This window comes from Pristiophorus japonicus, chromosome 9 (assembly GCF_044704955.1).
Source record: "Pristiophorus japonicus isolate sPriJap1 chromosome 9, sPriJap1.hap1, whole genome shotgun sequence".
In the NCBI taxonomy this organism is placed as follows: domain Eukaryota; kingdom Metazoa; phylum Chordata; class Chondrichthyes; family Pristiophoridae; genus Pristiophorus; species Pristiophorus japonicus.
In genome coordinates this window covers 119,803,605-119,829,564 of record NC_091985.1, presented here as the reverse complement: position 1 = coordinate 119,829,564, position 25,960 = coordinate 119,803,605, and the positions used below count along the sequence as shown (strand labels likewise).

General features: G+C 54.2%; 1 protein-coding gene across 2 annotated transcripts in view; it reads right to left on the bottom strand.

Annotated features, from left to right (window-relative positions):
• Nucleotides 1-928: 928 nt before the first annotated feature.
• Nucleotides 929-25,960, bottom strand: part of slc1a4 (solute carrier family 1 member 4) — a 138,766-nt gene continuing 113,734 nt past the window's right edge. The window contains exons 7-8 of one of the 2 annotated variants that reach the window (XM_070889777.1): nt 3,975-4,109; nt 929-1,731 (exon numbers count right to left, since the gene is read on the bottom strand). In XM_070889777.1, the coding sequence (XP_070745878.1) occupies nt 1,674-1,731; nt 3,975-4,109 (193 nt within the window). In that variant the 3' untranslated portion in view covers nt 929-1,673. Of the gene's footprint in view, nt 2,870-3,974; nt 4,110-25,960 lie in introns of both variants that reach the window. The other variant, XM_070889775.1, reaches the window with a different exon arrangement.

Sequence of the window (25,960 nt, the reverse complement as noted above, 5' to 3'; positions counted from 1 at the left end):
GCGTTGAGATTCTGGAACACTCGGAACTGAGGTCGTTCCGGATTTCGAGCTTTCCCGGACTTTCGATCATCTTTCTGACGCCACAAATCCGGAAGCATCCGAGCCCAGGTTCGGGTATTTCCAGATTTCGGAACTTCAGAAAGCGGGGGGGGGGGTCCCCGATGAGGAGCTATTCGGGCAGGGCCACGCCGAGGAGGAGCTGTTCAGGCAGGCTCCGCCGAGGAGCTATTCCGGCCGGCTGGCCCTGTCGCGGAGGAGGTATTTGAGCGGAGGCCCCAAGATAAGGGCAGCAGCGGCGAGCGGGGCAAGGTGAGTGGGGTGAGGCGAGTGGGGTGAGGCGAGTGGGGGGTGAGGTGAGTGGGGTGAGGTGAGTGGGGTGAGGCGAGTGGGGGGTGAGGTGAGTGGGGGGTGAGGTGAGTGGGGTGAGGTGAGTGGGGTGAGGCGAGTGGGGGGTGAGGTGAGTGGGGTGAGGTGAGTGGGGTGAGGCGAGTGGGGGGTGAGGTGAGTGGGGTGAGGCGAGTGGGGTGAGGTGAGTGGGGTGAGGCGAGTGGGGTGAGGTGAACGGGGTGAGGTGAGTGGGGTGAGGTGAGGTGAGTGGGGTGGGGTGAGTGGGGTGAGGTGAGGTGAGTGGGGTGGGGTGAGTGGGGTGAGGTGAGTGGAGTGGGGTAGGGTGAGTGGGGTGGGGTGAGTGGGGTGAGGCGAGTGGGGTGAGGCGAACGGGGTGAGGCGAGTGGGGTGAGGCGAGTGGGGTGGGGTGAGTGGGGTGAGGTGAGTGGAGTGGGGTGAGGTGAGTGGGGTGGGGTGAGTGGGGTGAGGCGAGTGGGGTGAGGCGAACGGGGTGAGGCGAGTGGGGTGAGGCGAGTGGGGTGAGGCGAGTGGGGTGAGGCGAGTGGGGTGAGGCGAGTGGGGTGGGGTGAGTGGAGTGGGGTGGGGTGAGGTGAGTGGGGTGAGGCGAGTGGGGTGAGGTGAGTGGGGTGAGGCGAGTGGGGTGGGGTGAGGCGAGTGGAGTGGGGTGAGGCGAGTGGGGTGAGGCGAGTGGGGTGAGGCGAGTGGGGTGAGGTGAGTGGGGTGAGGCGAGTGGGGTGAGGTGAGTGGGGTGAGGCGAGTGGGGTGGGGTGAGGCGAGTGGAGTGGGGTGAGGCGAGTGGGGTGAGGCGAGTGGGGTGAGGTGAGTGGGGTGAGGTAAGGGCAGTGGCAGCGGGCGAGGCCTGAGGTCGGCAGATCCGGATTCTGGAAGATTTTACGGATTCCGGACGACCCTGCCATTGATCGATCCGGTCCGGATTCCGGAACATTACGGATTCTTGACGCTGCACCTGTATACTGTATTGTAAAAATGTTTTGTACAACAAAAATCTATGCAGGAGATAAGCAATATGGTGAAAATTAGTGCGTGCATCAGCTGTGACTTTCAACTATTGAATAGCTTCCAAAACGCAGTCTAGATTGCTTCTTTGAAAGCTGTTATGAAAACTATCATGGCGGGCTCATTCCCTGATACTATAGTTTTAATATTACATTTTGGAGTTTGCAAGAGTTTTACAAAAGGAAACCACACTTTTTAAGATTAGGAATAATTGATTTGAATGAATGACGGTCATTAATTCAGGCTGAAATAATTTATAAAAAAACACAAAAAGCCTTTGCCTTCTTTACATGCAGGTCTTCTCGCACTTAATTGTGTAGCAAACCCTCAAAAAGCCAGTGCCCACAGTCTGTGTGTTCTTCCAACCTGAGATACAAAGGCAGACACAGTTGGAGAGTCTTGTCCTGTAAATGTGCTGCTAGGGGATACTAACAGCATTCAGCAGCAACTTTACACTGCGGCATATCAAAATGGTAGAGGGACAAGCAAAGCTCTTTGCTTTGTAAACCATTTTCATTTTGGCATTGTGGGATTTCTCATTTACATTTCTGTTCTTGTGGGATGCAGAGTCAGAATCAAGCTGAACGCTGCCAAATCAGGATTGGTTTAGAGAGGGGTCAAAGTAATGTGGAGAAAGTACACTTTAAGGCACAAGACTTATTCACAGGTTAAAGCAACACCGTGTACATTTGAAATGTATTTTTTATCTGAAAATAGCTGGTCCATGCGATGTTACACAGGATACTGTACATATGACAATGTATTATTTCACGAGTGTGAAAAGCCAGTGTTTGACACAAGAACATTTTGAAACCCCCTGTCTTATCTGTAACAGGAAGAGGTACATTGCAGTGGTATCTTACTCTACATTAATGTTTAAAAGGAAAAGGACAGTAGAAAAACAGAACAAGATGGATAAACACAAATATTAAACTTAGTTGAAGTTCTTAAACATTAAACTTTGTTGCAATGTCACTGATTGCCTGTGGTCCCAGGCAGTTACCCATTGTTTCCACGATGTCACTGGTGTGTTGCTCATGTTTGTTGGGGATTGTTTTCACATGATTAACGTGTGATTTATATTTGAACTATTATGAAATAACCAGTGTGGAGATGGATAAAGCAGTGATACCATGGGGCAGATCTGCTCATTAAATAATCAGAAATCAACAGATAGCACGGGAGATTTTGATTCCCACATAGATGCTCCACGATGAAAAGGGTTTCAGACACAGGTAGCAGATGTTTGTGTTGGATATTTCGATGCCTTCACAGTATAGATTCTTTTGATTCTGGGTCCATGGTGATGGAGGCAGTAGGGAGCTGTTCAGTGTAAGTGACCAGTGGAGATGATTCTTCCTCTGAACTAGGGTTAGCCACAGCTTCAACTTTCACGTCTGTTAGTTCTGTTTTCTCTGTGTCCAGTTCCTTCAAGCTGGTGTAATGAAGGATGGCTGCTCCTAGAGCATCCCCTTCCACATTAACCACAGTGCAGGTCCGGTCCCTGGTTGACAATCAGAAGAACGATTCAGAATGCAGCGAGAGATTTCTGCTCGCCCCTCCAATCTCCTCCCCGTCCCAATAGCGGTGACTGTCCTACAAGCAACGGCAGCCCCCTGGTACCTCACCAAGAGACTATTCTTTCTGCGTGAGCCCAGTCAATAAGTGTCAACCGACAGGCATTTTCTTTGTAGGAGGCATATGACTGAGCTCGAACTTGTTATCGGCCAAAGTTCATACACACACATTTTTCAGCTGGGACCTTCCACAGCCTTTCTCTGCCTACCCTTATTTCTGCCAATGCGACCTCCCCCTCAACTTCTGAAAACCTTTGCCCCATATCCCTTTAATACCTTTGGTTAACACAAATCTATCAATCTCAGAGAGAGGGAGAAAGGCCCTGGAGGGATTTGAAAACAAGGATGAGAATTTTAGAATTGAGGCATTGCCAGAACGGGAGCCAATCAATGATCCCTTTAAGCTGTGCAATGGCACAGTGCTCCCGCACAGCTGGTTTGCCGACTTTTCAATGCAAAAACCGCGCTTGTGCGGTATTTTGAATGGCCCGCACATCCCCTTAAAGGGGCCATGCGACACCAAAATAAATGACAGAGAACAGTGGAGATGATGTAGGTCAGCGAGCACTGGGGGACGATGGGTGAATGGGACTTGGTGCTACTTAGGATACGGGCAACAGAATTCCTGCCATCTATCTTTTGTGAGCGAGCATTCTTCCAACCGCGAGATTTTCCCGCTGTTCCGTGCGGGAGGTTGTCCGATGGGATTAAAATTATGGCCCGGCCGTTAAATTCACTGTTTTCACATTGCCACTGAAGTGGAGCAGAGAATAGCACTTTCAGCAAATTAGCTCAGATTTGGGTTTGATGGGCTTCACTGAGTTCAATTTCAACCAAATCCCGTTAGTATTCCCAGAATATTGGCTCACCCCTAGTTCCCAACCATTCCAAGTGGCACAGGTTAATAAATGGAAAGCAAATAAAAAGTCCAAAACACAGGAAAATAAATATTTCAACATTTAACTATTACAGAAATTACTTTCTTTAAAAAAAAGTAGAAATTTGGAGCGTAGTGGGTTCTGAGGCACTTACACAATCCAGTCAACTGCTAGTATGAGAGAAAGGTCGTTGGTGGGAAGTCCAATAGCCTCCAGAATAATTGCGATTGTGAGTACTCCTCCAGCTGGGATTCCCGCTGCTCCAATGCTGGATGCTGTCGCAGTCACTCTGTAATCAGGATAAACGGCACTTCAACATTAACACCGCTCACTCACTTTACATCGAGTTACATGGAGTTTACAGCACAGAAACAGGCCATCTGGTCCATGCTGATGTTTATGCTCCACACGAGCCTCCTCCCACTCCTTCTTCCCCTCAACTGATCAGCATACCCTTCTATCACTTTCTCCCTCATGCGTTTATCTAGCTTCCCCTTAAACGCATCTATGCGATTTGTTTCAACTACTCCCTGTGGTAGCTAACTTCGCATTCTGCTGCCTGACCAGCATTTTCTGTTTTTATTCCACATTCTAACTACTCTCTGGGTAAAGAAGTTTCTCCTGAATTCCCTATTGGATTTATTAGCGACTATCTTACATTTATGGGCCCTAGTTCTAATCTCCCCCACAAGTGGAAACATTTTCTCTACGTCTACCCTATCGAACCCCTTTATAATTTTAAAGAGCTCCATACGGTCACTTCTCAGCCTTCACTTTTCTAGAGAAAAGAGCCCGAGTCTTGATAGTTAAAACCTTTCAGCTCTGGTACCTTACTGCTTTAATACATCAATTATTTACAGCACTGGCTGGACTTTAGCACAACAACAACTTGTATTTATATAGCGCCTTTAATGTACTAAAATTTCCCATTGGGGCTTCACAGGAGTGATTATCAAACAACATTGACTCTCAGCCACCTAAGGAGATATTAGGATAGGAACTTGGTCAAAGAGGTAGGGGGCACAATTTGAATCAAATGAATATTTAGTGCCCAGCAAGATGGGCCGCTAAATGTCACTGAATTGGGGTCTTTGTCTGAAGAAGATGTGCGGAGCGGTATCGGAGGTGTGATTAGACTCCCCGGGGCGGTATTCGGGGCGTGATTCGACTCCCCGGGGCGGTATCAGGGGCGTGATTCGACTCCCCGGGGCGGTATCAGGGGCGTGATTAGACTCCCCGGGGCGGTATCGGGGGCGTGATTAGACTCCCCGGGGCAGTATAGGGGGCGTGATTAGACTCCCCGGGGCGGTATTCGGGGCGTGATTAGACTCCCCGGGGGGGTATCGGGGGCGTGATTAGACTCCCCGGGGCGGTATCGGGGGTGTGATTAGACTCCCCGGGGGGGTATCGGGGGCGTGATGAGACTCCCTGGGGCGGTATCGGGGGTGTGATTCGACTCCCCGGGGCGGTATCGGGGGCGTGATTAGACTCCCCGGGGCGGTATCGGGGGCGTGATTAGACTCCCCGGGGCGGTATCGGGGGCGTGATTCGACTCCCCGGGGCGGTATCGGGGGCGTGATTCGACTCCCCGGGGTGGTATCAGGGGCGTGATTCGACTCCCCGGGGCGGTAGCAGGGGCGTGATTCGACTCCCCGGGGCGGTATCAGGGGCGTGATTAGACTCCCCGGGGCGGTATCAGGGCGTGATTAGACTCCCCGGGGCGGTATCAGGGGCGTGATTAGACTCCCCGGGGCGGTATCGGGGGCGTGAATCGACTCCGCAGGGCAGTATCGGGGGCGTGATTAGACTCCCCGGGGCGATATTGGGGGCGTGATTAGACTCCCCGGGGCGGTATCGGGGGCGTGATTAGACTCCCCGGGGCGGTATCGGGGGCGTGATTAGACTCCCCGGGGCGGTATCGGAGGCGTGATTAGACTCCCCGGGGCGTGATTAGACTCCCCGGGGCGATATCGGAGGCGTGATTAGACTCCCCGGGGGGGTATCGGGGGCGTGATGAGACTCCCTGGGGCGGTATCAGGGGCGTGATTCGACTCCCCGGGGCGGTATCGGGGGCGTGATTAGACTCCCCGGGGCGGTATCGGGGGCGTGATTAGACTCCCCGGGGCGGTATCGGGGGCGTGATTCGACTCCCCGGGGCGGTATCGGGGGCGTGATTCGACTCCCCGGGGTGGTATCAGGGGCGTGATTAGACTCCCCGGGGCGGTAGCAGGGGCGTGATTCGACTCCCCGGGGCGGTATCAGGGGCGTGATTAGACTCCCCGGGGCGGTATCAGGGCGTGATTAGACTCCCCGGGGCGGTATCAGGGGCGTGATTAGACTCCCCGGGGCGGTATCGGGGGCGTGATTCGACTCCGCAGGGCAGTATCGGGGGCGTGATTAGACTCCCCGGGGCGATATTGGGGGCGTGATTAGACTCCCCGGGGCGGTATCGGGGGCGTGATTAGACTCCCCGGGGCGGTATCGGGGGCGTGATTAGACTCCCCGGGGCGGTATCGGAGGCGTGATTAGACTCCCCGGGGCGGTATCGGGGGCGTGATTAGACTCCCCGGGGCGGTATAGGGGGCGTGATTAGACTCCGCAGGGCAGTAGCGGGGGCGTGATTAGACTCCCCGGGGCAGTATAGGGGGCGTGATTAGACTCCCCGGGGCGGTATTCGGGGCGTGATTAGACTCCCCGGGGCGGTATAGGGGGCGTGATTAGACTCCCCGGGGGGGGTATCGGGGGCGTGATTAGACTCCCCGGGGCAGTATCGGGGCGTGATTAGACTCCCCGGGGCGATATTGGGGGCGTGATTAGACTCCCCGGGGCGATATTGGGGGCGTGATTAGACTCCCCGGGGCGGTATCGAAGGCGTGATTAGACTCCCCGGGGCGGTATCGAAGGCGTGATTAGACTCCCTGGGGCGGTATTCGGGGCGTGATTAGACTCCCCGGGGCGATATCGGAGGCATGATTCGACTCCCCGGGACGATATCGGGGGCGTGATTAGACTCCCCGGGGCAGTATCGGGGTTGTGATTAGACTCCCCGGGACAGTATCGGGGTTGTGATTAGACTCCCCGGGGCAGTATCGGGGGCGTGATTCGACTCCCCGGGGCGGTATCGGAGGCGTGATTAGACTCCCCGGGGCGGTATCGGAGGCGTGATTAGACTCCCCGGGGCGGTATCGGAGGCGTGATTAGACTCCCCGGGGCGGTATCGGAGGTGTGATTAGACTCCCCGGAGCGGTATCGGGGGCGTGATTAGACTCCCCGGGGCGGTATCGGGGGCGTGATTCGACTCCCCGGGGCGGTATCGGGGGCGTGATTCGACTCCCCGGGGCGGTATCAGGGGCGTGATTCGACTCCCCGGGGCGGTATCAGGGGCGTGATTAGACTCCCCGGAGCGGTATCGGGGGCGTGATTAGACTCCCCGGAGCGGTATCGGGGGCGTGATTAGACTCCCCGGGGCGGTATCGGGGGCGTGATTAGACTCCCCAGGGGGGTATCGGAGGCGTGATTGGACTCCCCAGGGGGGTATCGGAGGCGTGATTAGATTCCCCGGGGCGGTATCGGGGGCGTGATTAGATTCCCCGGGGCGGTATCGGGGGCGTGATTAGACTCCCGAGGGGGGTATCGGAGGCATGATTAGACTCCCCGGAGGGTTATCGGAGGCATGATTAGACTCCCCGGGGCGGTATCGGGGGCGTGATTAGACTCTCCGGGGCGGTATCGGAGGCGTGATTAGACTCCCCGGGGCGATATTGGGTGCGTGATTAGACTCCCCGGGGCGGTATCGGAGGCGTGATTAGACTCCCCGGGGCGGTATCGGAGGAGTGATTAGACTCCCCGGGGCGATATTGGGGGCGTGATTAGACTCCCCGGGGCGATATTGGCGGCGTGATTAGACTCCCCGGGGCGGTATCGAAGGCGTGATTAGACTCCCCGGGGCGGTATCGGAGGCGAGATTAGAGTCCCTGGGGCGGTATCGGAGGCGTGATAGCTCAGATGAATACGTGGCTTGAGCAATGGTGCAGCAGGGAGGGATTCAAATTCCTGGGGCATTGGAACCGGTTCTGGGGCAGGTGGGACCAGTACAATCCGGACGGTCTGCACCTGGGCAGAATCGGAACCAATGTCCTCGGGGGAGTGTTTGCTAGTGCTGTTGGGGAGGAGTTAAACTAATATGGCAGGGGGATGGGAACCAATTCAGGGAGATAGATGGAAACAAAAAGGAGGCAAAAACAAAAGACAGAAAGGAGATGAGGAAAAGTGGAGGGCAGAGAAACCCAAGGCAAAGAACAAAAAGGGCCATTGTACAGCAAAATTCTAAAAGGACAGAGGGTGTTAAAAAAACAAGCCGAAAGGCTTTGTGTCTTAATGCAAGGAGTATCCGCAATAAGGTGGATGAATTAACTGTGCAAATAGATGTTAACAAATATGATGTGATTGGGATTACGGAGACGTGGCTCCAGGATGATCAGGGCTGGGAACTCAACATCCAGGGGTATTCAACATTCAGGAAGGATAGAATAAAAGGAAAAGGAGGTGGGGTAGCATTGCTGGTTAAGGAGGAGATTAAGGCAATAGTTAGGAAGGACATTAGCTTGGATGATGTGGAATCTATATGGGTAGAGCTGCAGAACACCAAAGGGCAAAAAACGTTAGTGGGAGTTGTGTTCAGACCTCCAAACAGTAGTAGTGATGTTGGGGAGGGCATCAAACATGAAATTAGGGGTGCGTGCAATAAAGGTGCAGCAGTTATAATAGGTGACTTTAATATGCACATAGATTGGGCTAACCAAACTGGAAGCAATACGGTGGAGGAGGATTTCCTGGAGTGCATAAGGGATGGTTTTTTAGACCAATATGTCGAGGAACCAACTAGGGGGGAGGCCATCTTAGACTGGGTGTTGTGTAATGAGAGAGGATTAATTAGCAATCTCGTTGTGCGAGGCCCCTTGGGGAAGAGTGACCATAATATGGTGGAATTCTGCATTGGGATGGAGAATGAAACAGTTAATTCAGAGACCATGGTCCAGAACTTAAAGAAGGCTAACTTTGAAGGTAGGAGGTGTGAATTGGCTGGGATGGATTGGCGAATGATACTTAAGGGGTTGACTGTGGATGGGCAATGGCAGACATTTAGAGACCGCATGGATGAACTACAACAATTGTACATTCCTGTCTGGCATAAAAATAAAAAAGGGAAGGTGGCTCAACCGTGGCTATCAAGGGAAATCAGGGATAGTATTAAAGCCAAGGAAGTGGCATACAAATTGGGCAGAAATAGCAGTGAACCTGGGGACTGGGAGAAATTTAGAACTCAGCAGAGGAGGACAAAGGGTTTGATTAGGGCAGGGAAAATGGAGTATGAGAAGAAGCTTGCAGGGGACATTAAGACGGATTGCAAAAGTTTCTATCGATATGTAAAGAGAAAAAGGTTAGTAAAGACAAACGTAGGTCCCCTGCAGTCAGAATCAGGGGAAGTCATAACGGGGAACAAAGAAATGGCGGACCAATTGAACAAGTACTTTGGTTCGGTATTCACGAAGGAGGACACGAACAACCTTCCGGGGTCTAGTAAGGAGGAGGAACTGAGGGAAATCCTTATTAGCCGAGAAATTGTGTTGGGGAAATTGATGGGATTGAAGGCCGATAAATCCCCAGGGCCTGATGGACTGCATCCCAGAGTACTTAAGGAGGTGGCCTTGGAAATAGTGGATGCGTTGACAGTCATTTTCCAACATTCCATTGACTCTGGATCAGTTCCTATGGAGTGGAGGGTAGCCAATGTAACCCCACTTTTTAAAAAAGGAGGGAGAGAGAAAACAGGGAATTATAGACCGGTCAGCCTGACATCGGTAGTGGGTAAAATGATGGAATCAATTATTAAGGATGTCATAGCAGTGCATTTGGAAAGAGGTGACATGATAGGTCCAAGTCAGCATGGATTTGTGAAAGGGAAATCATGCTTGACAAATCTTCTGGAATTTTTTGAGGATGTTTCCAGTAGAGTGGATAAGGGAGAACCAGTTGATGTGGTATATTTGGACTTTCAGAAGGCGTTCGACAAGGTCCCACACAAGAGATTGATGTGCAAAGTTAGAGCACATGGGATTGGGGGTAGTGTACTGACATGGATTGAGAACTGGTTGTCAGACAGGAAGCAAAGAATAGGAGTAAATGGGTACTTTTCAGAATGGCAGGCAGTGACTAGTGGGGTACCGCAAGGTTCTGTACTGGGGCCCCAGCTGTTTACACTGTACATTAATGATTTAGATGGGGGGATTAAATGTAGTATCTCCAAATTTGCGGATGACACTAAGTTGGGTGGCAGTGTGAGCTGAGAGGAGGATGCTGTGAGGCTGCAGAGCGACTTGGATAGGTTAGGTGAGTGGGCAAATGCATGGCAGATGAAGTATAATGTGGATAAATGTGAGGTTATCCACTTTGGTGGTAAAAACAGAGAGACAGACTATTATCTGAATGGTGACAGATTAGGAAAAGGGGAGGTGCAAAGAGACCTGGGTGTCATGGTACATCAGTCATTGAAGGTTGGCATGCAGGTGCAGCAGGCGGTTAAGAAAGCAAATGGCATGTTGGCCTTCATAGCAAGGGGATTTGAGTACAGGGGCAGGGAGGTGTTGCTACAATTGTACAGGGCAGTGGTGAGGCCACACCTGGAGTATTGTGTACAGTTTTGGTCTCCTAACCTGAGGAAGGACATTCTTGCTATTGAGGGAGTGCAGCGAAGGTTCACCAGACTGATTCCCGGGATGGCGGGACTGACCTATCAAGAAAGACTGGATCAACTGGGCTTGTATTCACTGGAGTTCAGAAGAATGAGAGGGGACCTCATAGAAACATTTAAAATTCTGACGGGGCTAGACAGGTTAGATGCAGGAAGAATGTTCCCAATGTTGTGGAAGTCCAGAACCAGAGGTCACAGTCTAAGGATAAGGGGTAAGCCATTTAGGACCGAGATGCGGAGGAACTTCTTCACCCAGAGAGTGGTGAACCTGTGGAATTCTCTACCACAGAAAGTTGTTGAGGCCAATTCACTTAATATATTCAAAAAGGAGTTAGACGAAGTCCTTACTGCTCGGGGGATCAAGGGGTATGGCGAGAAAGCAGGAATGGGGTACTGAAGTTGAATGTTCAGCCATGATCTCATTGAATGGCGGTGCAGGCTAGAAGGGCCGAATGGCCTACTCCTGCACCTATTTTCTATGTTTCTATGTTTCTAGACTCCCCGGGGCGGTATCGGAGGCGTGGTTAGACTCCCCGGGGCGGTATCGGAGGCGTGATTAGACTCCCCGGGGCGGTATCGGAGGCGTGATTAGACTCCCCGGGGCGGTATCGGAGGCGTGATTAGACTCCCCGGGGCGGTATCGGAGGCGTGATTAGACTCCCCGGGGCGGTATCGGAGGCGTGATTAGACTCCCCGGGGCGGTATCGGAGGCGTGATTAGACTCCCCGGGGCGGCAGTCGGGAGCAGCATCGAGGAGGTGTGTGGAGAGGCCTATAAAGGCACAGCAGGGAGTCCGGGGCCCAGCGTCGGCGGCAGTCGGGAGCAGCGTCGAGGAGGTGTGTGGAGAGGCCTATAAAAGACGTGGCCGGTGCAGCTATAGGGAGAAGGCAAAAAAGAAGTAGAAAGAAATCAAAAGGTGACGTCACAGCCAAGAGGGTAAGTGATTGGCTGGTGATTGGTGAGTAGTTTTTCTTTTTTCTCTTCTATATCAGTGAGTAACTTTTAATATTGTTGTTGCCAATTTAAGTGTATATAAGGGTTAAGTCATGGCAGGAGAGCTCGGTCGGGTGTTATGCTCCTCCTGTACCATGTGGGAACTCAGGGACACTTCCGGTGTCCCTGACGATTACGTGTGCGGGAAGTGTATCCGCCTCCAGCTCCTGACAGACCGCGTTGCGGAGTTGGAGCTGAGGGTGGATTCACTCTGGAGCATCCACGATGCTGAGAATGACGTGAGTATCACGTGTAGCGAGTTGGTCGTACCGCAGGGAAAGGGTCCACAGCCAGATAGGGAATGGAAGACCAACAGGAAGAGCAGTGCAAGGAAGGTAGTGCAGGAGTCCCCTGTGGTCAACCCCCTGCAAAACAGATACACTGCTTTGGGTACTGTTGAGGGGGATGACTCATCAGGGGAGGGCAGCAGCAGCCAAGTTCATGGCACCATGGCTGGCTCTGCTGCACAGGAGGGCAGGAAAAAGAGTGGGAGAGCAGTAGTGATTGGGGATTCAATGGTGAGGGGAATAGATTGGCGTTTCTGCGGCCGCAACCGAGACTCCAGGATGGTATGTTGCCTCCCTGGTGCAAGGGTCAAGGATGTCTCGGAGCGGGTGCAGGACATTCTAAAAAGGGAGGGAGAACAGCCAGTTGTCGTGGTGCACATTGGTACCAACGACATAGGTAAAAAAAGAGGTCCTACGAAACGAATTTAAGGAGCTAGGAGCTAAATTAAAAAGTAGGACCTCAAAAGTAGTAATCTCGGGATTGCTACCAGTGCCACGTGATAGTCAGAGTAGGAATCGCAGGATAGTGCAGATGAATACGTGGCTTGAGCAGTGGTGCAACAGGGAGGGATTCAAATTCCTGGGGCATTGGAACCGGTTCTGGGGGAGGTGGGACCAGTACAAACCGGACGGTCTGCACCTGGGCAGGACCGGAACCAATGTCCTAGGGGGAGTGTTTGCTCATGCTGTTGGGGAGGATTTAAACTGATATGGCAGGGGGATGGGAACCAATACAGGGAGACAGAGGGAAACAAAACGGAGGCAAAAGCAAAAGACAGAAAGGAGATGAGGAAAAGTGGAGGGCAGAGAAACCCAAGGCAAAGAACAAAAAGGGCCACTGTACAGCAAAATTCTAAAAGGACAAAGGGTGTTAAAAGAACAAGCCTGAAGGCTTTGTGTCTTAATGCAAGGAGTATCCGCAATAAAGTGGATGAATTAACTGTGCAAATAGATGTTAACAAATATGATGTGATTGGGATTACGGAGACGTGGCTCCAGGATGAACTCAACATCCAGGGGTATTCAACATTCAGGAAAGATAGAATAAAAGGAAAAGGAGGTGGGGTAGCATTGCTGGTTAAAGAGGAGATTAATGCAATAGTTAGGAAGGACATTAGCTTGGATGATGTGGAATCTATATGGGTAGAGCTGCAGAATACCAAAGGACAAAAAACGTTAGTGGGAGTTGTGTACAGACCTCCAAACAGTAGTAGTGATGTTGGGGAGGGCATCAAACATGAAATTAGGGGTGCGTGCAATAAAGGTGCAGCAGTTATAATGGGTGACTTTAATATGCACATAGATTGGGTTAACCAAACTGGAAGCAATACGGTAGAGGAGGATTTCCTGGAGTGCATAAGGGATGGTTTTTTAGACCAATATGTCGAGGAACCAACTAGGGGGGAGGCCATCTTAGACTGGGTGTTGTGTAATGAGAGAGGGTTAATTAGCAATCTCGTTGTGCGAGGCCCCTTGGGGAAGAGTGACCATAATATGGTGGAATTCTGCATTAGGATGGAGAATGAAACAGTTAATTCAGAGACCATGGTCCAGAACTTAAAAAAGGGTAACTTTGAAGGTATGAGGCGTGAATTGGCTAGGATAGATTGGCGAATGATACTGAAGGGGTTGACTGTGGATGGGCAATGGCAGACATTTAGAGACCGCATGGATGAACTACAACAATTGTACATTCCTGTCTGTCGTAAAAATAAAAAAGGGAAGGTGGCTCAACCGTGGCTATCAAGGGAAATCAGGGATAGCATTAAAGCCAAGGAAGTGGCATACAAATTGGCCAGAAATAGCAGAGAACCCGGGGACTGGGAGAAATTTAGAACTCAGCAGAGGAGGACAAAGGGTTTGATTAGGGCAGGGAAAATGGAGTACGAGAAGAAGCTTGCAGGGAACATTAAGGCGGATTGCAAAAGTTTCTATAGATATGTAAAGAGAAAAAGGTTAGTAAAGACAAACGTAGGTCCCCTGCAGTCAGAATCAGGGGAAGTCATAACGGGGAACAAAGAAATGGCGGACCAATTGAACAAGTATTTTGGTTCGGTATTCACTGAGGAGGACACAAACAACCTTCCGGATATAAAAGGGGTCGGAGGGTCTCGTAAGGAGGAGGAACTGAGGGAAATCCTTATTAGTCGAGAAATTGTGTTGGGGAAATTGATGGGATTGAAGGCCGATAAATCCCCAGGGCCTGATGGACTGCATCCCAGAGTACTTAAAGAGGTGGCCTTGGAAATAGTGGATGCATTGACAGTCATTTTCCAACATTCCATTGACTCTGGATCAGTTCCTATGGAGTGGAGGGTAGCCAATGTAACCCCACTTTTTAAAAAAGGAGGGAGAGAGAAAACAGGGAATTACAGACCAGTCAGCCTGACATCGGTAGTGGGTAAAATGATGGAATCAATTATTAAGGATGTCATAGCAGTGCATTTGGAAAGAGGTAATATGATAGGTCCAAGTCAGCATGGATTTGTGAAAGGGAAATCATGCTTGACAAATCTTCTGGAATTTTTTGAGGATGTTTCCAGTAGAGTGGACAAGGGAGAACCAGTTGATGTGGTATATTTGGACTTTCAGAAGGCTTTCGACAAGGTCCCACACAAGAGATTAATGTGCAAAGTTAAAGCACATGGGATTGGGGGTAGTGTGCTGACATGGATTGAGAACTGGTTGTCAGACAGGAAGCAAAGAGTAGGAGTAAATGGGGACTTTTCAGAATGGCAGGCAGTGACTAGTGGGGTACCGCAAGGTTCTGTGCTGGGGCCCCAGCTGTTTACATTGTACATTAATGATTTAGACGAGGGGATTAAATGTAGTATCTCCAAATTTGCGGATGACACTAAGTTGAGTGGCAGTGTGACCTGCAAGGAGGATTCTATGAGGCTGCAGAGTGACTTGGATAGGTTAGGTGAGTGGGCAAATGCATGGCAGATGAAGTATAATGTGGATAAATGTGAGGTTATCCACTTTGGTGGTAAAAACAGAGAGACAGACTATTATCTGAATGGTGACAGATTAGGAAAAGGGCAGGTGCAAAGAGACCTGGGTGTCATGGTACATCAGTCATTGAAGGTTGGCATGCAGGTACAGCAGGCGGTTAAGAAAGCAAATGGCATGTTGGCCTTCATAGCGAGGGGATTTGAGTACAAGGGCAGGGAGGTGTTGCTACAATTGTACAGGGCCTTGGTGAGGCCACACCTGGAGTATTGTGTACAGTTTTGGTCTCCTAACCTGAGGAAGGACATTCTTGGTATTGAGGGAGTGCAGCGAAGGTTCACCAGACTGATTCCCGGGATGGCGGGACTGACCTATCAAGAAAGACTGGATCAACTGGGCTTGTATTCACTGGAGTTCAGAAGAATGAGAGGGGACCTCATAGAAACGTTTAAAATTCTGACGGGGTTAGACAGTTAGATGTAGGAAGAATGTTCCCAATGTTGGGGAAGTCCAGAACCAGGGGACACAGTCTAAGGATAAGGGGGAAGCCATTTAGGACCGAGATGAGGAGGAATTTCTTCACCCAGAGAGTGGTGAACCTGTGGAATTCTCTACCACAGAAAGTTGTTGAGGCCAATTCACTAAATATATTCAAAAAGGAGTTAGATGAAGTCCTTACTACGAGGGGAATCAAGGGGTATGGTGAGAAAGCAGGAATGGGGTACTGAAGTTGCATGTTCAGCCATGAACTCATTGAATGGCGGTGCAGGCTAGAAGGGCCGAATGGCCTACTCCTGCACCTATTTTCTATGTTTCTATGTATCGGAGGCGTGATTAGACTCCCCGGGGCGGTATTCGGGGCGTGATTAGACTTCGCAGGGCGGTATCGGGGGTGTGATTAGACTCCTCGGGGCGGTATCAGGGGCGTGATTAGACTCCCCGGGGCGGTATCAGGGGCGTGCTTAGACACCCCGGGGTGGTATCGGAGGCGTGATTCGACTCCCCGGGGCGGTATCGGGGGCGTGATTTGACTCCCCGGGGCGGTATCGGAGTCGTGATTAGACTCCCCGGGGCGGTATCGGAGGCGTGATTAGACTCCCCGGGGGGGGTATCGGGGGTGTGATTAGACTCCCCGGGGCGGTATCAGAGACGTGATTAGACTCCCCGGGGGGGTATCGGGGGTGTGATTAGACTCCCCGGGGCGGTATCGGGGGCGTGATTAGACTCCCCGGGGGGGTATCGGAGTCGTGATTAGACTCCCCGGGGGGGGTATCGGGGGCGTGATTAGACTCCCCGGGGCGGTATCAGGGGCGTGATTAGACTCCCCGGGGGAGTATCGGAGTCGTGATTAGACTCCCCGGGGGAGTATCGGAGTCGTGATTAGACTCCCCGGGGCGGTATCAGGGGCGTGATTAGACTCCCGGGGGAGTATCGGAGTCGTGATTAGACTCCCCGGGGGGGTATCGGAGGCGTGATTAGACTCCCCGGGGCGGTATCGGAGGCGTGATTAGACTCCCCGGGGCGGTATTGGAGGCGTGATTAGACTCCCCGGGGCGGTATCGGAGGCGTGATTCGACTCCCCGGGGGGGGTATCGGGGGCGTGATTAGACTCCCCGGGGCGGTATCGGGGGTGTGATTAGACTCCCCGGGGGGGGTATCGCGGGCGTGATTAGACTCCCCGGGGCGGTATCGGAGGCGTGATTAGACTCCCCGGGGCGGTATCGGAGGCGTGATTAGACTCCCCGGGGCGGTATCGGAGGCGTGATTAGACTCCCCGGGGCGGTATCGGAGGCGTGATTAGACTCCCCGGGGCAGTATCGGAGGCGTGATTAGACTCCCCGGGGCGGTATCGGAGGCGTGATTAGACTCCCCGGGGCGGTATCGGAGGCGTGATTAGACTCCCCGGGGCGGTATCAGGGGCGTGATTCGACTCCCCGGGGCGGTATTCGGGGCGTGATTAGACTCCCCGGGGCGGTATCGGGGCGTGATTCGACTCCCCGGGGCGGTATTCGGGGGCGTGATTAGACTCCCCGGGGCGGTATCGGAGGCGTGATTAGACTCCCCGGGGCGGTATCGGAGGCGTGATTAGACTCCCCGGGGCGGTATCGGGGGCGTGATTAGACTCCCCGGGGCGGTATCGGGGGCGTGATTAGACTCCCCGGGGCGGTATCGGGGGCGTGATTAGACTCCCCGGGGCGGTATCAGAGGCGTGATTAGACTCCCCGGGGCGGTATCGGAGGCGTGATTAGACTCCCCGGGGCAGTATCGGAGGCGTGATTAGACTCCCCGGGGCGGTATCGGAGGCGTGATTAGACTCCCCGGGGCGGTATCGGGGGCGTGATTAGACTCCCCGGGGCGGTATCAGAGGCGTGATTAGACTCCCCGGGGCGGTATTCGGGGCGTGATTAGACTCCCCGGGGCGGTATCGGGGGCGTGATTCGACTCCCCGGGGCAGTATCGGGGGCGTGATTAGACTCCCCGGGGCGGTATTCGGGGCGTGATTAGACTCCCCGGGGCGGTATCGGGGGCTTGATACGACTCCCCGGGTCGGTATCGGGGGCGTGATTAGACTCCCCGGGGCGGTATCGGGGGCGTGATTAGACTCCCCGGGGCGGTATCTGGGGCGTGATTAGACTCCCCGGGGCGGTATCGGGGGCGTGATTCGACTCCCCGGAGCGGTATCGGGGGCGTGATTAGACTCCCCGGGGCGATATTGGGGGCGTGATTCAACACCCCGGAGCGGTATCGGGGGCGTGATTCGACTCCCCGGGGCGGTATCGGAGGCGTGATTAGACTCCCCGGGGCGGTATCGGAGGCGTGATTAGACTCCCCAGGGGGGTATCGGGGGCGTGATTCGACTCCCCGGGGCGGTATCGGGGGCGTGATTAGACTCCCCGGGGCGGTATCGGAGGCGTGATTAGACTCCCCGGGGCGGTATCGGAGGCGTGATTAGACTCCCCAGGGGGGTATCGTGGGCGTGATTCGACTCCCCGGGGCGGTATCGAAGGCGTGATTAGACTCCCCGGGGCGATATTGGGGGCGTGATTAGACTCCCCGGGGCGGTATCGGAGGCGAGATTAGACTCCCTGGGGCGGTATCGGAGGCGTGATAGCTCAGATGAATACGTGGCTTGAGCAATGGTGCAGCAGGGAGGGATTCAAATTCCTGGGGCATTGGAACCGGTTCTGGGGCAGGTGGGACCAGTACAATCCGGACGGTCTGCACCTGGGCAGAATCGGAACCAATGTCCTCGGGGGAGTGTTTGCTAGTGCTGTTGGGGAGGAGTTAAACTAATATGGCAGGGGGATGGGAACCAATTCAGGGAGATAGATGGAAACAAAAAGGAGGCAAAAACAAAAGACAGAAAGGAGATGAGGAAAAGTGGAGGGCAGAGAAACCCAAGGCAAAGAACAAAAAGGGCCATTGTACAGCAAAATTCTAAAAGGACAGAGGGTGTTAAAAAAACAAGCCGAAAGGCTTTGTGTCTTAATGCAAGGAGTATCCGCAATAAGGTGGATGAATTAACTGTGCAAATAGATGTTAACAAATATGATGTGATTGGGATTACGGAGACGTGGCTCCAGGATGATCAGGGCTGGGAACTCAACATCCAGGGGTATTCAACATTCAGGAAGGATAGAATAAAAGGAAAAGGAGGTGGGGTAGCATTGCTGGTTAAGGAGGAGATTAAGGCAATAGTTAGGAAGGACATTAGCTTGGATGATGTGGAATCTATATGGGTAGAGCTGCAGAACACCAAAGGGCAAAAAACGTTAGTGGGAGTTGTGTTCAGACCTCCAAACAGTAGTAGTGATGTTGGGGAGGGCATCAAACATGAAATTAGGGGTGCGTGCAATAAAGGTGCAGCAGTTATAATGGGTGACTTTAATATGCACATAGATTGGGCTAACCAAACTGGAAGCAATACGGTGGAGGAGGATTTCCTGGAGTGCATAAGGGATGGTTTTTTAGACCAATATGTCGAGGAACCAACTAGGGGGGAGGCCATCTTAGACTGGGTGTTGTGTAATGAGAGAGGATTAATTAGCAATCTCGTTGTGCGAGGCCCCTTGGGGAAGAGTGACCATAATATGGTGGAATTCTGCATTGGGATGGAGAATGAAACAGTTAATTCAGAGACCATTGTCCAGAACTTAAAGAAGGCTAACTTTGAAGGTATGAGGTGTGAATTGGCTGGGATGGATTGGCGAATGATACTTAAGGGGTTGACTGTGGATGGGCAATGGCAGACATTTAGAGACCGCATGGATGAACTACAACAATTGTACATTCCTGTCTGGCATAAAAATAAAAAAGGGAAGGTGGCTCAACCGTGGCTATCAAGGGAAATCAGGGATAGTATTAAAGCCAAGGAAGTGGCATACAAATTGGGCAGAAATAGCAGTGAACCTGGGGACTGGGAGAAATTTAGAACTCAGCAGAGGAGGACAAAGGGTTTGATTAGGGCAGGGAAAATGGAGTATGAGAAGAAGCTTGCAGGGGACATTAAGACGGATTGCAAAAGTTTCTATCGATATGTAAAGAGAAAAAGGTTAGTAAAGACAAACGTAGGTCCCCTGCAGTCAGAATCAGGGGAAGTCATAACGGGGAACAAAGAAATGGCGGACCAATTGAACAAGTACTTTGGTTCGGTATTCACGAAGGAGGACACGAACAACCTTCCGGGGTCTAGTAAGGAGGAGGAACTGAGGGAAATCCTTATTAGCCGAGAAATTGTGTTGGGGAAATTGATGGGATTGAAGGCCGATAAATCCCCAGGGCCTGATGGACTGCATCCCAGAGTACTTAAGGAGGTGGCCTTGGAAATAGTGGATGCGTTGACAGTCATTTTCCAACATTCCATTGACTCTGGATCAGTTCCTATGGAGTGGAGGGTAGCCAATGTAACCCCACTTTTTAAAAAAGGAGGGAGAGAGAAAACAGGGAATTATAGACCGGTCAGCCTGACATCGGTAGTGGGTAAAATGATGGAATCAATTATTAAGGATGTCATAGCAGTGCATTTGGAAAGAGGTGACATGATAGGTCCAAGTCAGCATGGATTTGTGAAAGGGAAATCATGCTTGACAAATCTTCTGGAATTTTTTGAGGATGTTTCCAGTAGAGTGGATAAGGGAGAACCAGTTGATGTGGTATATTTGGACTTTCAGAAGGCGTTCGACAAGGTCCCACACAAGAGATTGATGTGCAAAGTTAGAGCACATGGGATTGGGGGTAGTGTGCTGACATGGATTGAGAACTGGTTGTCAGACAGGAAGCAAAGAATAGGAGTAAATGGGTACTTTTCAGAATGGCAGGCAGTGTCTAGTGGGGTACCGCAAGGTTCTGTACTGGGGCCCCAGCTGTTTACACTGTACATTAATGATTTAGATGGGGGGATTAAATGTAGTATCTCCAAATTTGCGGATGACACTAAGTTGGGTGGCAGTGTGAGCTGCGAGGAGGATGCTGTGAGGCTGCAGAGCGACTTGGATAGGTTAGGTGAGTGGGCAAATGCATGGCAGATGAAGTATAATGTGAATAAATGTGAGGTTATCCACTTTGGTGGTAAAAACAGAGAGACAGACTATTATCTGAATGGTGACAGATTAGGAAAAGGGGAGGTGCAAAGAGACCTGGGTGTCATGGTACATCAGTCATTGAAGGTTGGCATGCAGGTGCAGCAGGCGGTTAAGAAAGCAAATGGCATGTTGGCCTTCATAGCAAGGGGATTTGAGTACAGGGGCAGGGAGGTGTTGCTACAATTGTACAGGGCAGTGGTGAGGCCACACCTGGAGTATTGTGTACAGTTTTGGTCTCCTAACCTGAGGAAGGACATTCTTGCTATTGAGGGAGTGCAGCGAAGGTTCACCAGACTGATTCCCGGGATGGCGGGACTGACCTATCAAGAAAGACTGGATCGACTGGGCTTGTATTCACTGGAGTTCAGAAGAATGAGAGGGGACCTCATAGAAACATTTAAAATTCTGACGGGGTTAGACAGGTTAGATGCAGGAAGAATGTTCCCAATGTTGGGGAAGTCCAGAACCAGAGGTCACAGTCTAAGGATAAGGGGTAAGCCATTTAGGACCGAGATGCGGAGGAACTTCTTCACCCAGAGAGTGGTGAACCTGTGGAATTCTCTACCACAGAAAGTTGTTGAGGCCAATTCACTTAATATATTCAAAAAGGAGTTAGACGAAGTCCTTACTACTCGGGGGATCAAGGGGTATGGCGAGAAAGCAGGAATGGGGTACTGAAGTTGAATGTTCAGCCATGATCTCATTGAATGGCGGTGCAGGCTAGAAGGGCCGAATGGCCTACTCCTGCACCTATTTTCTATGTTTCTATGTTTCTAGACTCCCCGGGGCGGTATCGGAGGCGTGGTTAGACTCCCCGGGGCGGTATCGGGGGCGTGATTAGACTCCCCGGGGCGGTATCGGAGGCGTGATTAGACTCCCCGGGGCGGTATCGGAGGCGTGATTAGACTCCCCGGGGCGGTATCGGAGGCGTGATTAGACTCCCCGGGGCGGTATCGGAGGCGTGATTAGACTCCCCGGGGCGGTATTCGGGGCGTGATTAGACTTCGCAGGGCGGTATCGGGGGTGTGATTAGACTCCCCGGGGCGGTATCAGGGGCGTGATTAGACTCCCCGGGGCGGTATCAGGGGCGTGCTTAGACTCCCCGGGGTGGTATCGGAGGCGTGATTCGACTCCCCGGGGCGGTATCGGGGGCGTGATTTGACTCCCCGGGGTGGTATCGGAGTCGTGATTAGACTCCCCGGGGCGGTATCGGAGGCGTGATTAGACTCCCCGGGGGGGGTATCGGGGGTGTGATTAGACTCCCCGGGGCGGTATCGGAGGCGTGATTCAACTCCATGGGGCGATATTGGGGGCGTGATTCAACTCCATGGGGCGATATTGGGGGCGTGATTAGACTCCCCGGGGGGGGTATCGGAAGCGTGATTAGACTCCCCGGGGCGATATCGGAGGCGTGATTAGACTCCCCGGGGCAGTATCGGAGGCGTGATTAGACTCCCCGGGGCAGTATCGGAGGCGTGATTAGACTCCCCGGGGCGGTATCGGAGGCGTGATTAGACTCCCCGGGGCAGTATCGGAGGCGTGATTAGACTCCCCGGGGCGGTATCGGAGTCGTGATTAGACTCCCCCGGGGGGTATCGGAGGCGTGATTAGACTCCCCGGGGGGGTATCGGAGGCGTGATTAGACTCCCCGGGGCGGTATCGGGGGCATGATTAGACTCCCTGGGGCGGTATCGGGGGCATGATTAGACTCCCTGGGGCGGTATCGGGGGCATGATTAGACTCCCTGGGGCGGTATCGGGGGCATGATTAGACTCCCTGGGGCGGTATCGGGGGCGTGATTCGACATCCCGGGGCGATATCGGGAGCGTGATTAGACTCCCCGAGGCGGTATCGGAGGCGTGATTCGACTCCCCGGGGCGGTATCGGGGGCGTGATTCGATATCCCGGGGCGATATCGGGGGCGTGATTAGACACCCCGGGGCAGTATCGGAGGCGTGATTAGACTCCCCGAGGCGGTATCGGAGGCGTGATTAGACTCCCCGGGGCGGTATCGGAGGCGTGATTAGACTCCCCGGGGCGGTATCGGAGGCGTGATTAGACTCCCCGGGGCGGTATCGGGGGCGTGATTAGACTCCCCGGGGCGGTATCGGGGGCGTGATTAGACTCCCCGGGGCGGTATCAGGGGCGTGATTAGACTCCCCGGGGCAGTATCGGAGGCGTGATTAGACTCCCCGGGGCGGTATCGGAGGCGTGATTAGACTCCCCGGGGCGGTATCGGAAGCGTGATTAGACTCCCCGGGGCGGTATCGGAGGCGTGATTAGACTCCCCGGGGCGGTATCGGAGGCGTGATTAGACTCCCCGGGGCGGTATCGGAGGCGTGATTAGACTCCCCGGGGCGGTATCGGAGGCATGATTAGACTCCACGGGGCGATATCGGGGGCGTGATTAGACTCCCCGGGGCGGTATCGGAGGCGTGATTAGACTCCCCGGGGCAGTATCGGGGGCATGATTAGACTCCCCGGGGCAGTATCGGAGGCGTGATTAGACTCCCCGGGGCAGTATCGGAGGCGTGATTAGACTCCCCGGGGCAGTATCGGAGGCGTGATTAGACTCCCCGGGGCAGTATCGGAGGCGTGATTAGACTCCCCGGGGCAGTATCGGAGGCGTGATTAGACTCCCCGGGGCGGTATCGGAGGCGTGATTAGACTCCCCGGGGCGGTATCGGAGGCGTGATTAGACTCCCCGGGGCGGTATCGGAGGCGTGATTAGACTCCCCGGGGCGGTATCGGGGGCGTGATTCGACTCCCCGGGGCGGTATCGGAGGCGTGATTAGACTCCCCGGGGCGGTATCGGAGGCGTGATTAGACTTCCCGCGGGGGTATCGGAGGCGTGATTAGACTCCCCGGGGCGGTATCGGAGGCGTGATTAGACTCTCCGGGGCGGTATCGGAGGCGTGATTAGTCTTCCCGCGGGGGTATCGGAGGCGTGATTAGACTCCCCGGGGGGGTATCGGAGGCGTGATTAGACTCCCCGGGGCGGTATCGGAGGCGTGATTAGACTCCCCGGGGCGATATTGGGGGCGTGATTCGACTCCCCGGGGCGATATCGGAGGCGTGATTAGACTCCCCGGGGGGGTATCGGAGGCGTGATTAGACTCCCCGGGGCGGTATTGGGGGCGTGATTAGACTCCCCGGGGCGATATCGGGGGCGTGATTAGACTCCCCGGGGCGGTATCGGGGGCGTGATTCGACTACCTGGGGCGGTATCGGAGGCGTGATTAGATTCCCCGGGGCGGTATCGGAGGCGTGATTAGACTCCCCGGGGCAGTATCGGAGGCGTGATTAGACTCCCCGGGGCGGTATCGGAGGCGTGATTAGACTCCCCGGGGCGATATTGGGGTCGTGATTAGACTCCCCGGGGCGGTATCGGAGGCGTGATTAGACTCCCCGGGGGGGTATCGGAGGCGTGATTAGACTCCCCGGGGCAGTATCGGGGGCGTGATTAGACTCCCCGGGGCGGTATCGGGGGCGTGATTCGACTCCCCGGGGCAGTATCGGAGGCGTGATTAGACTCCCCGGGGGGGTATCGGAGGCGTGATTCGACTCCCCGGGGCGGTATCGGAGGCGTGATTAGACTCCCCGGGGGGGTATCGGAGGCGTGATTAGACTCCCCGGGGCAGTATCGGGGGCGTGATTAGACTCCCCGGGGCGGTATCGGAGGCGTGATTCGACTCCCCGGGGCGATATTGGAGGCGTGATTAGACTCCCCGGGGGGGTATCGGGGGCGTGATTAGACTCCCCGGGGCGGTATCGGGGGCGTGATTAGACTCCCCGGGGCAGTATCGGGGGCGTGATTAGACTCCCCGGGGCAGTATAGGGGGCGTGATTAGACTCCCCGGGGCAGTATCGGGGGCGTGATTAGACTCCCCGGGGCAGTATCGGGGGCGTGATTAGACTCCCCGGGGCGGTATCGGGGGCGTGATTAGACTCCCCGGGGCGGTATCGGGGGCGTGATTAGACTCCCCGGGGCGGTATTGGGGGCGTGATTAGACTCCCCGGGGCGATATTGGGGGCGTGATTAGACTCCCCGGGGCGATATCGGGGGCGTGATTAGACTCCCCGGGGCGGTATCGGGGGCGTGATTCGACTACCTGGGGCGGTATCGGAGGCGTGATTAGATTCCCCGGGGCGGTATCGGAGGCGTGATTAGACTCCCCGGGGCAGTATCGGAGGCGTGATTAGACTCCCCGGGGCGGTATCGGAGGCGTGATTAGACTCCCCGGGGCGATATTGGGGTCGTGATTAGACTCCCCGGGGCGGTATCGGAGGCGTGATTAGACTCCCCGGGGGGGTATCGGAGGCGTGATTAGACTCCCCGGGGCAGTATCGGGGGCGTGATTAGACTCCCCGGGGCGGTATCGGGGGCGTGATTCGACTCCCCGGGGCAGTATCGGAGGCGTGATTAGACTCCCCGGGGGGGTATCGGAGGCGTGATTCGACTCCCCGGGGCGGTATCGGAGGCGTGATTAGACTCCCCGGGGGGGTATCGGAGGCGTGATTAGACTCCCCGGGGCAGTATCGGGGGCGTGATTAGACTCCCCGGGGCGGTATCGGAGTCGTGATTAGACTCCCCCGGGGGGTATCGGAGGCGTGATTAGACTCCCCGGGGGGGTATCGGAGGCGTGATTAGACTCCCCGGGGCGGTATCGGGGGCATGATTAGACTCCCTGGGGCGGTATCGGGGGCATGATTAGACTCCCTGGGGCGGTATCGGGGGCATGATTAGACTCCCTGGGGCGGTATCGGGGGCATGATTAGACTCCCTGGGGCGGTATCGGGGGCGTGATTCGACATCCCGGGGCGATATCGGGAGCGTGATTAGACTCCCCGAGGCGGTATCGGAGGCGTGATTCGACTCCCCGGGGCGGTATCGGGGGCGTGATTCGATATCCCGGGGCGATATCGGGGGCGTGATTAGACACCCCGGGGCAGTATCGGAGGCGTGATTAGACTCCCCGAGGCGGTATCGGAGGCGTGATTAGACTCCCCGGGGCGGTATCGGAGGCGTGATTAGACTCCCCGGGGCGGTATCGGAGGCGTGATTAGACTCCCCGGGGCGGTATCGGGGGCGTGATTAGACTCCCCGGGGCGGTATCGGGGGCGTGATTAGACTCCCCGGGGCGGTATCAGGGGCGTGATTAGACTCCCCGGGGCAGTATCGGAGGCGTGATTAGACTCCCCGGGGCGGTATCGGAGGCGTGATTAGACTCCCCGGGGCGGTATCGGAGGCGTGATTAGACTCCCCGGGGCGGTATCGGAAGCGTGATTAGACTCCCCGGGGCGGTATCGGAGGCGTGATTAGACTCCCCGGGGCGGTATCGGAGGCGTGATTAGACTCCCCGGGGCGGTATCGGAGGCGTGATTAGACTCCCCGGGGCGGTATCGGAGGCATGATTAGACTCCACGGGGCGATATCGGGGGCGTGATTAGACTCCCCGGGGCGGTATCGGAGGCGTGATTAGACTCCCCGGGGCAGTATCGGGGGCATGATTAGACTCCCCGGGGCAGTATCGGAGGCGTGATTAGACTCCCCGGGGCAGTATCGGAGGCGTGA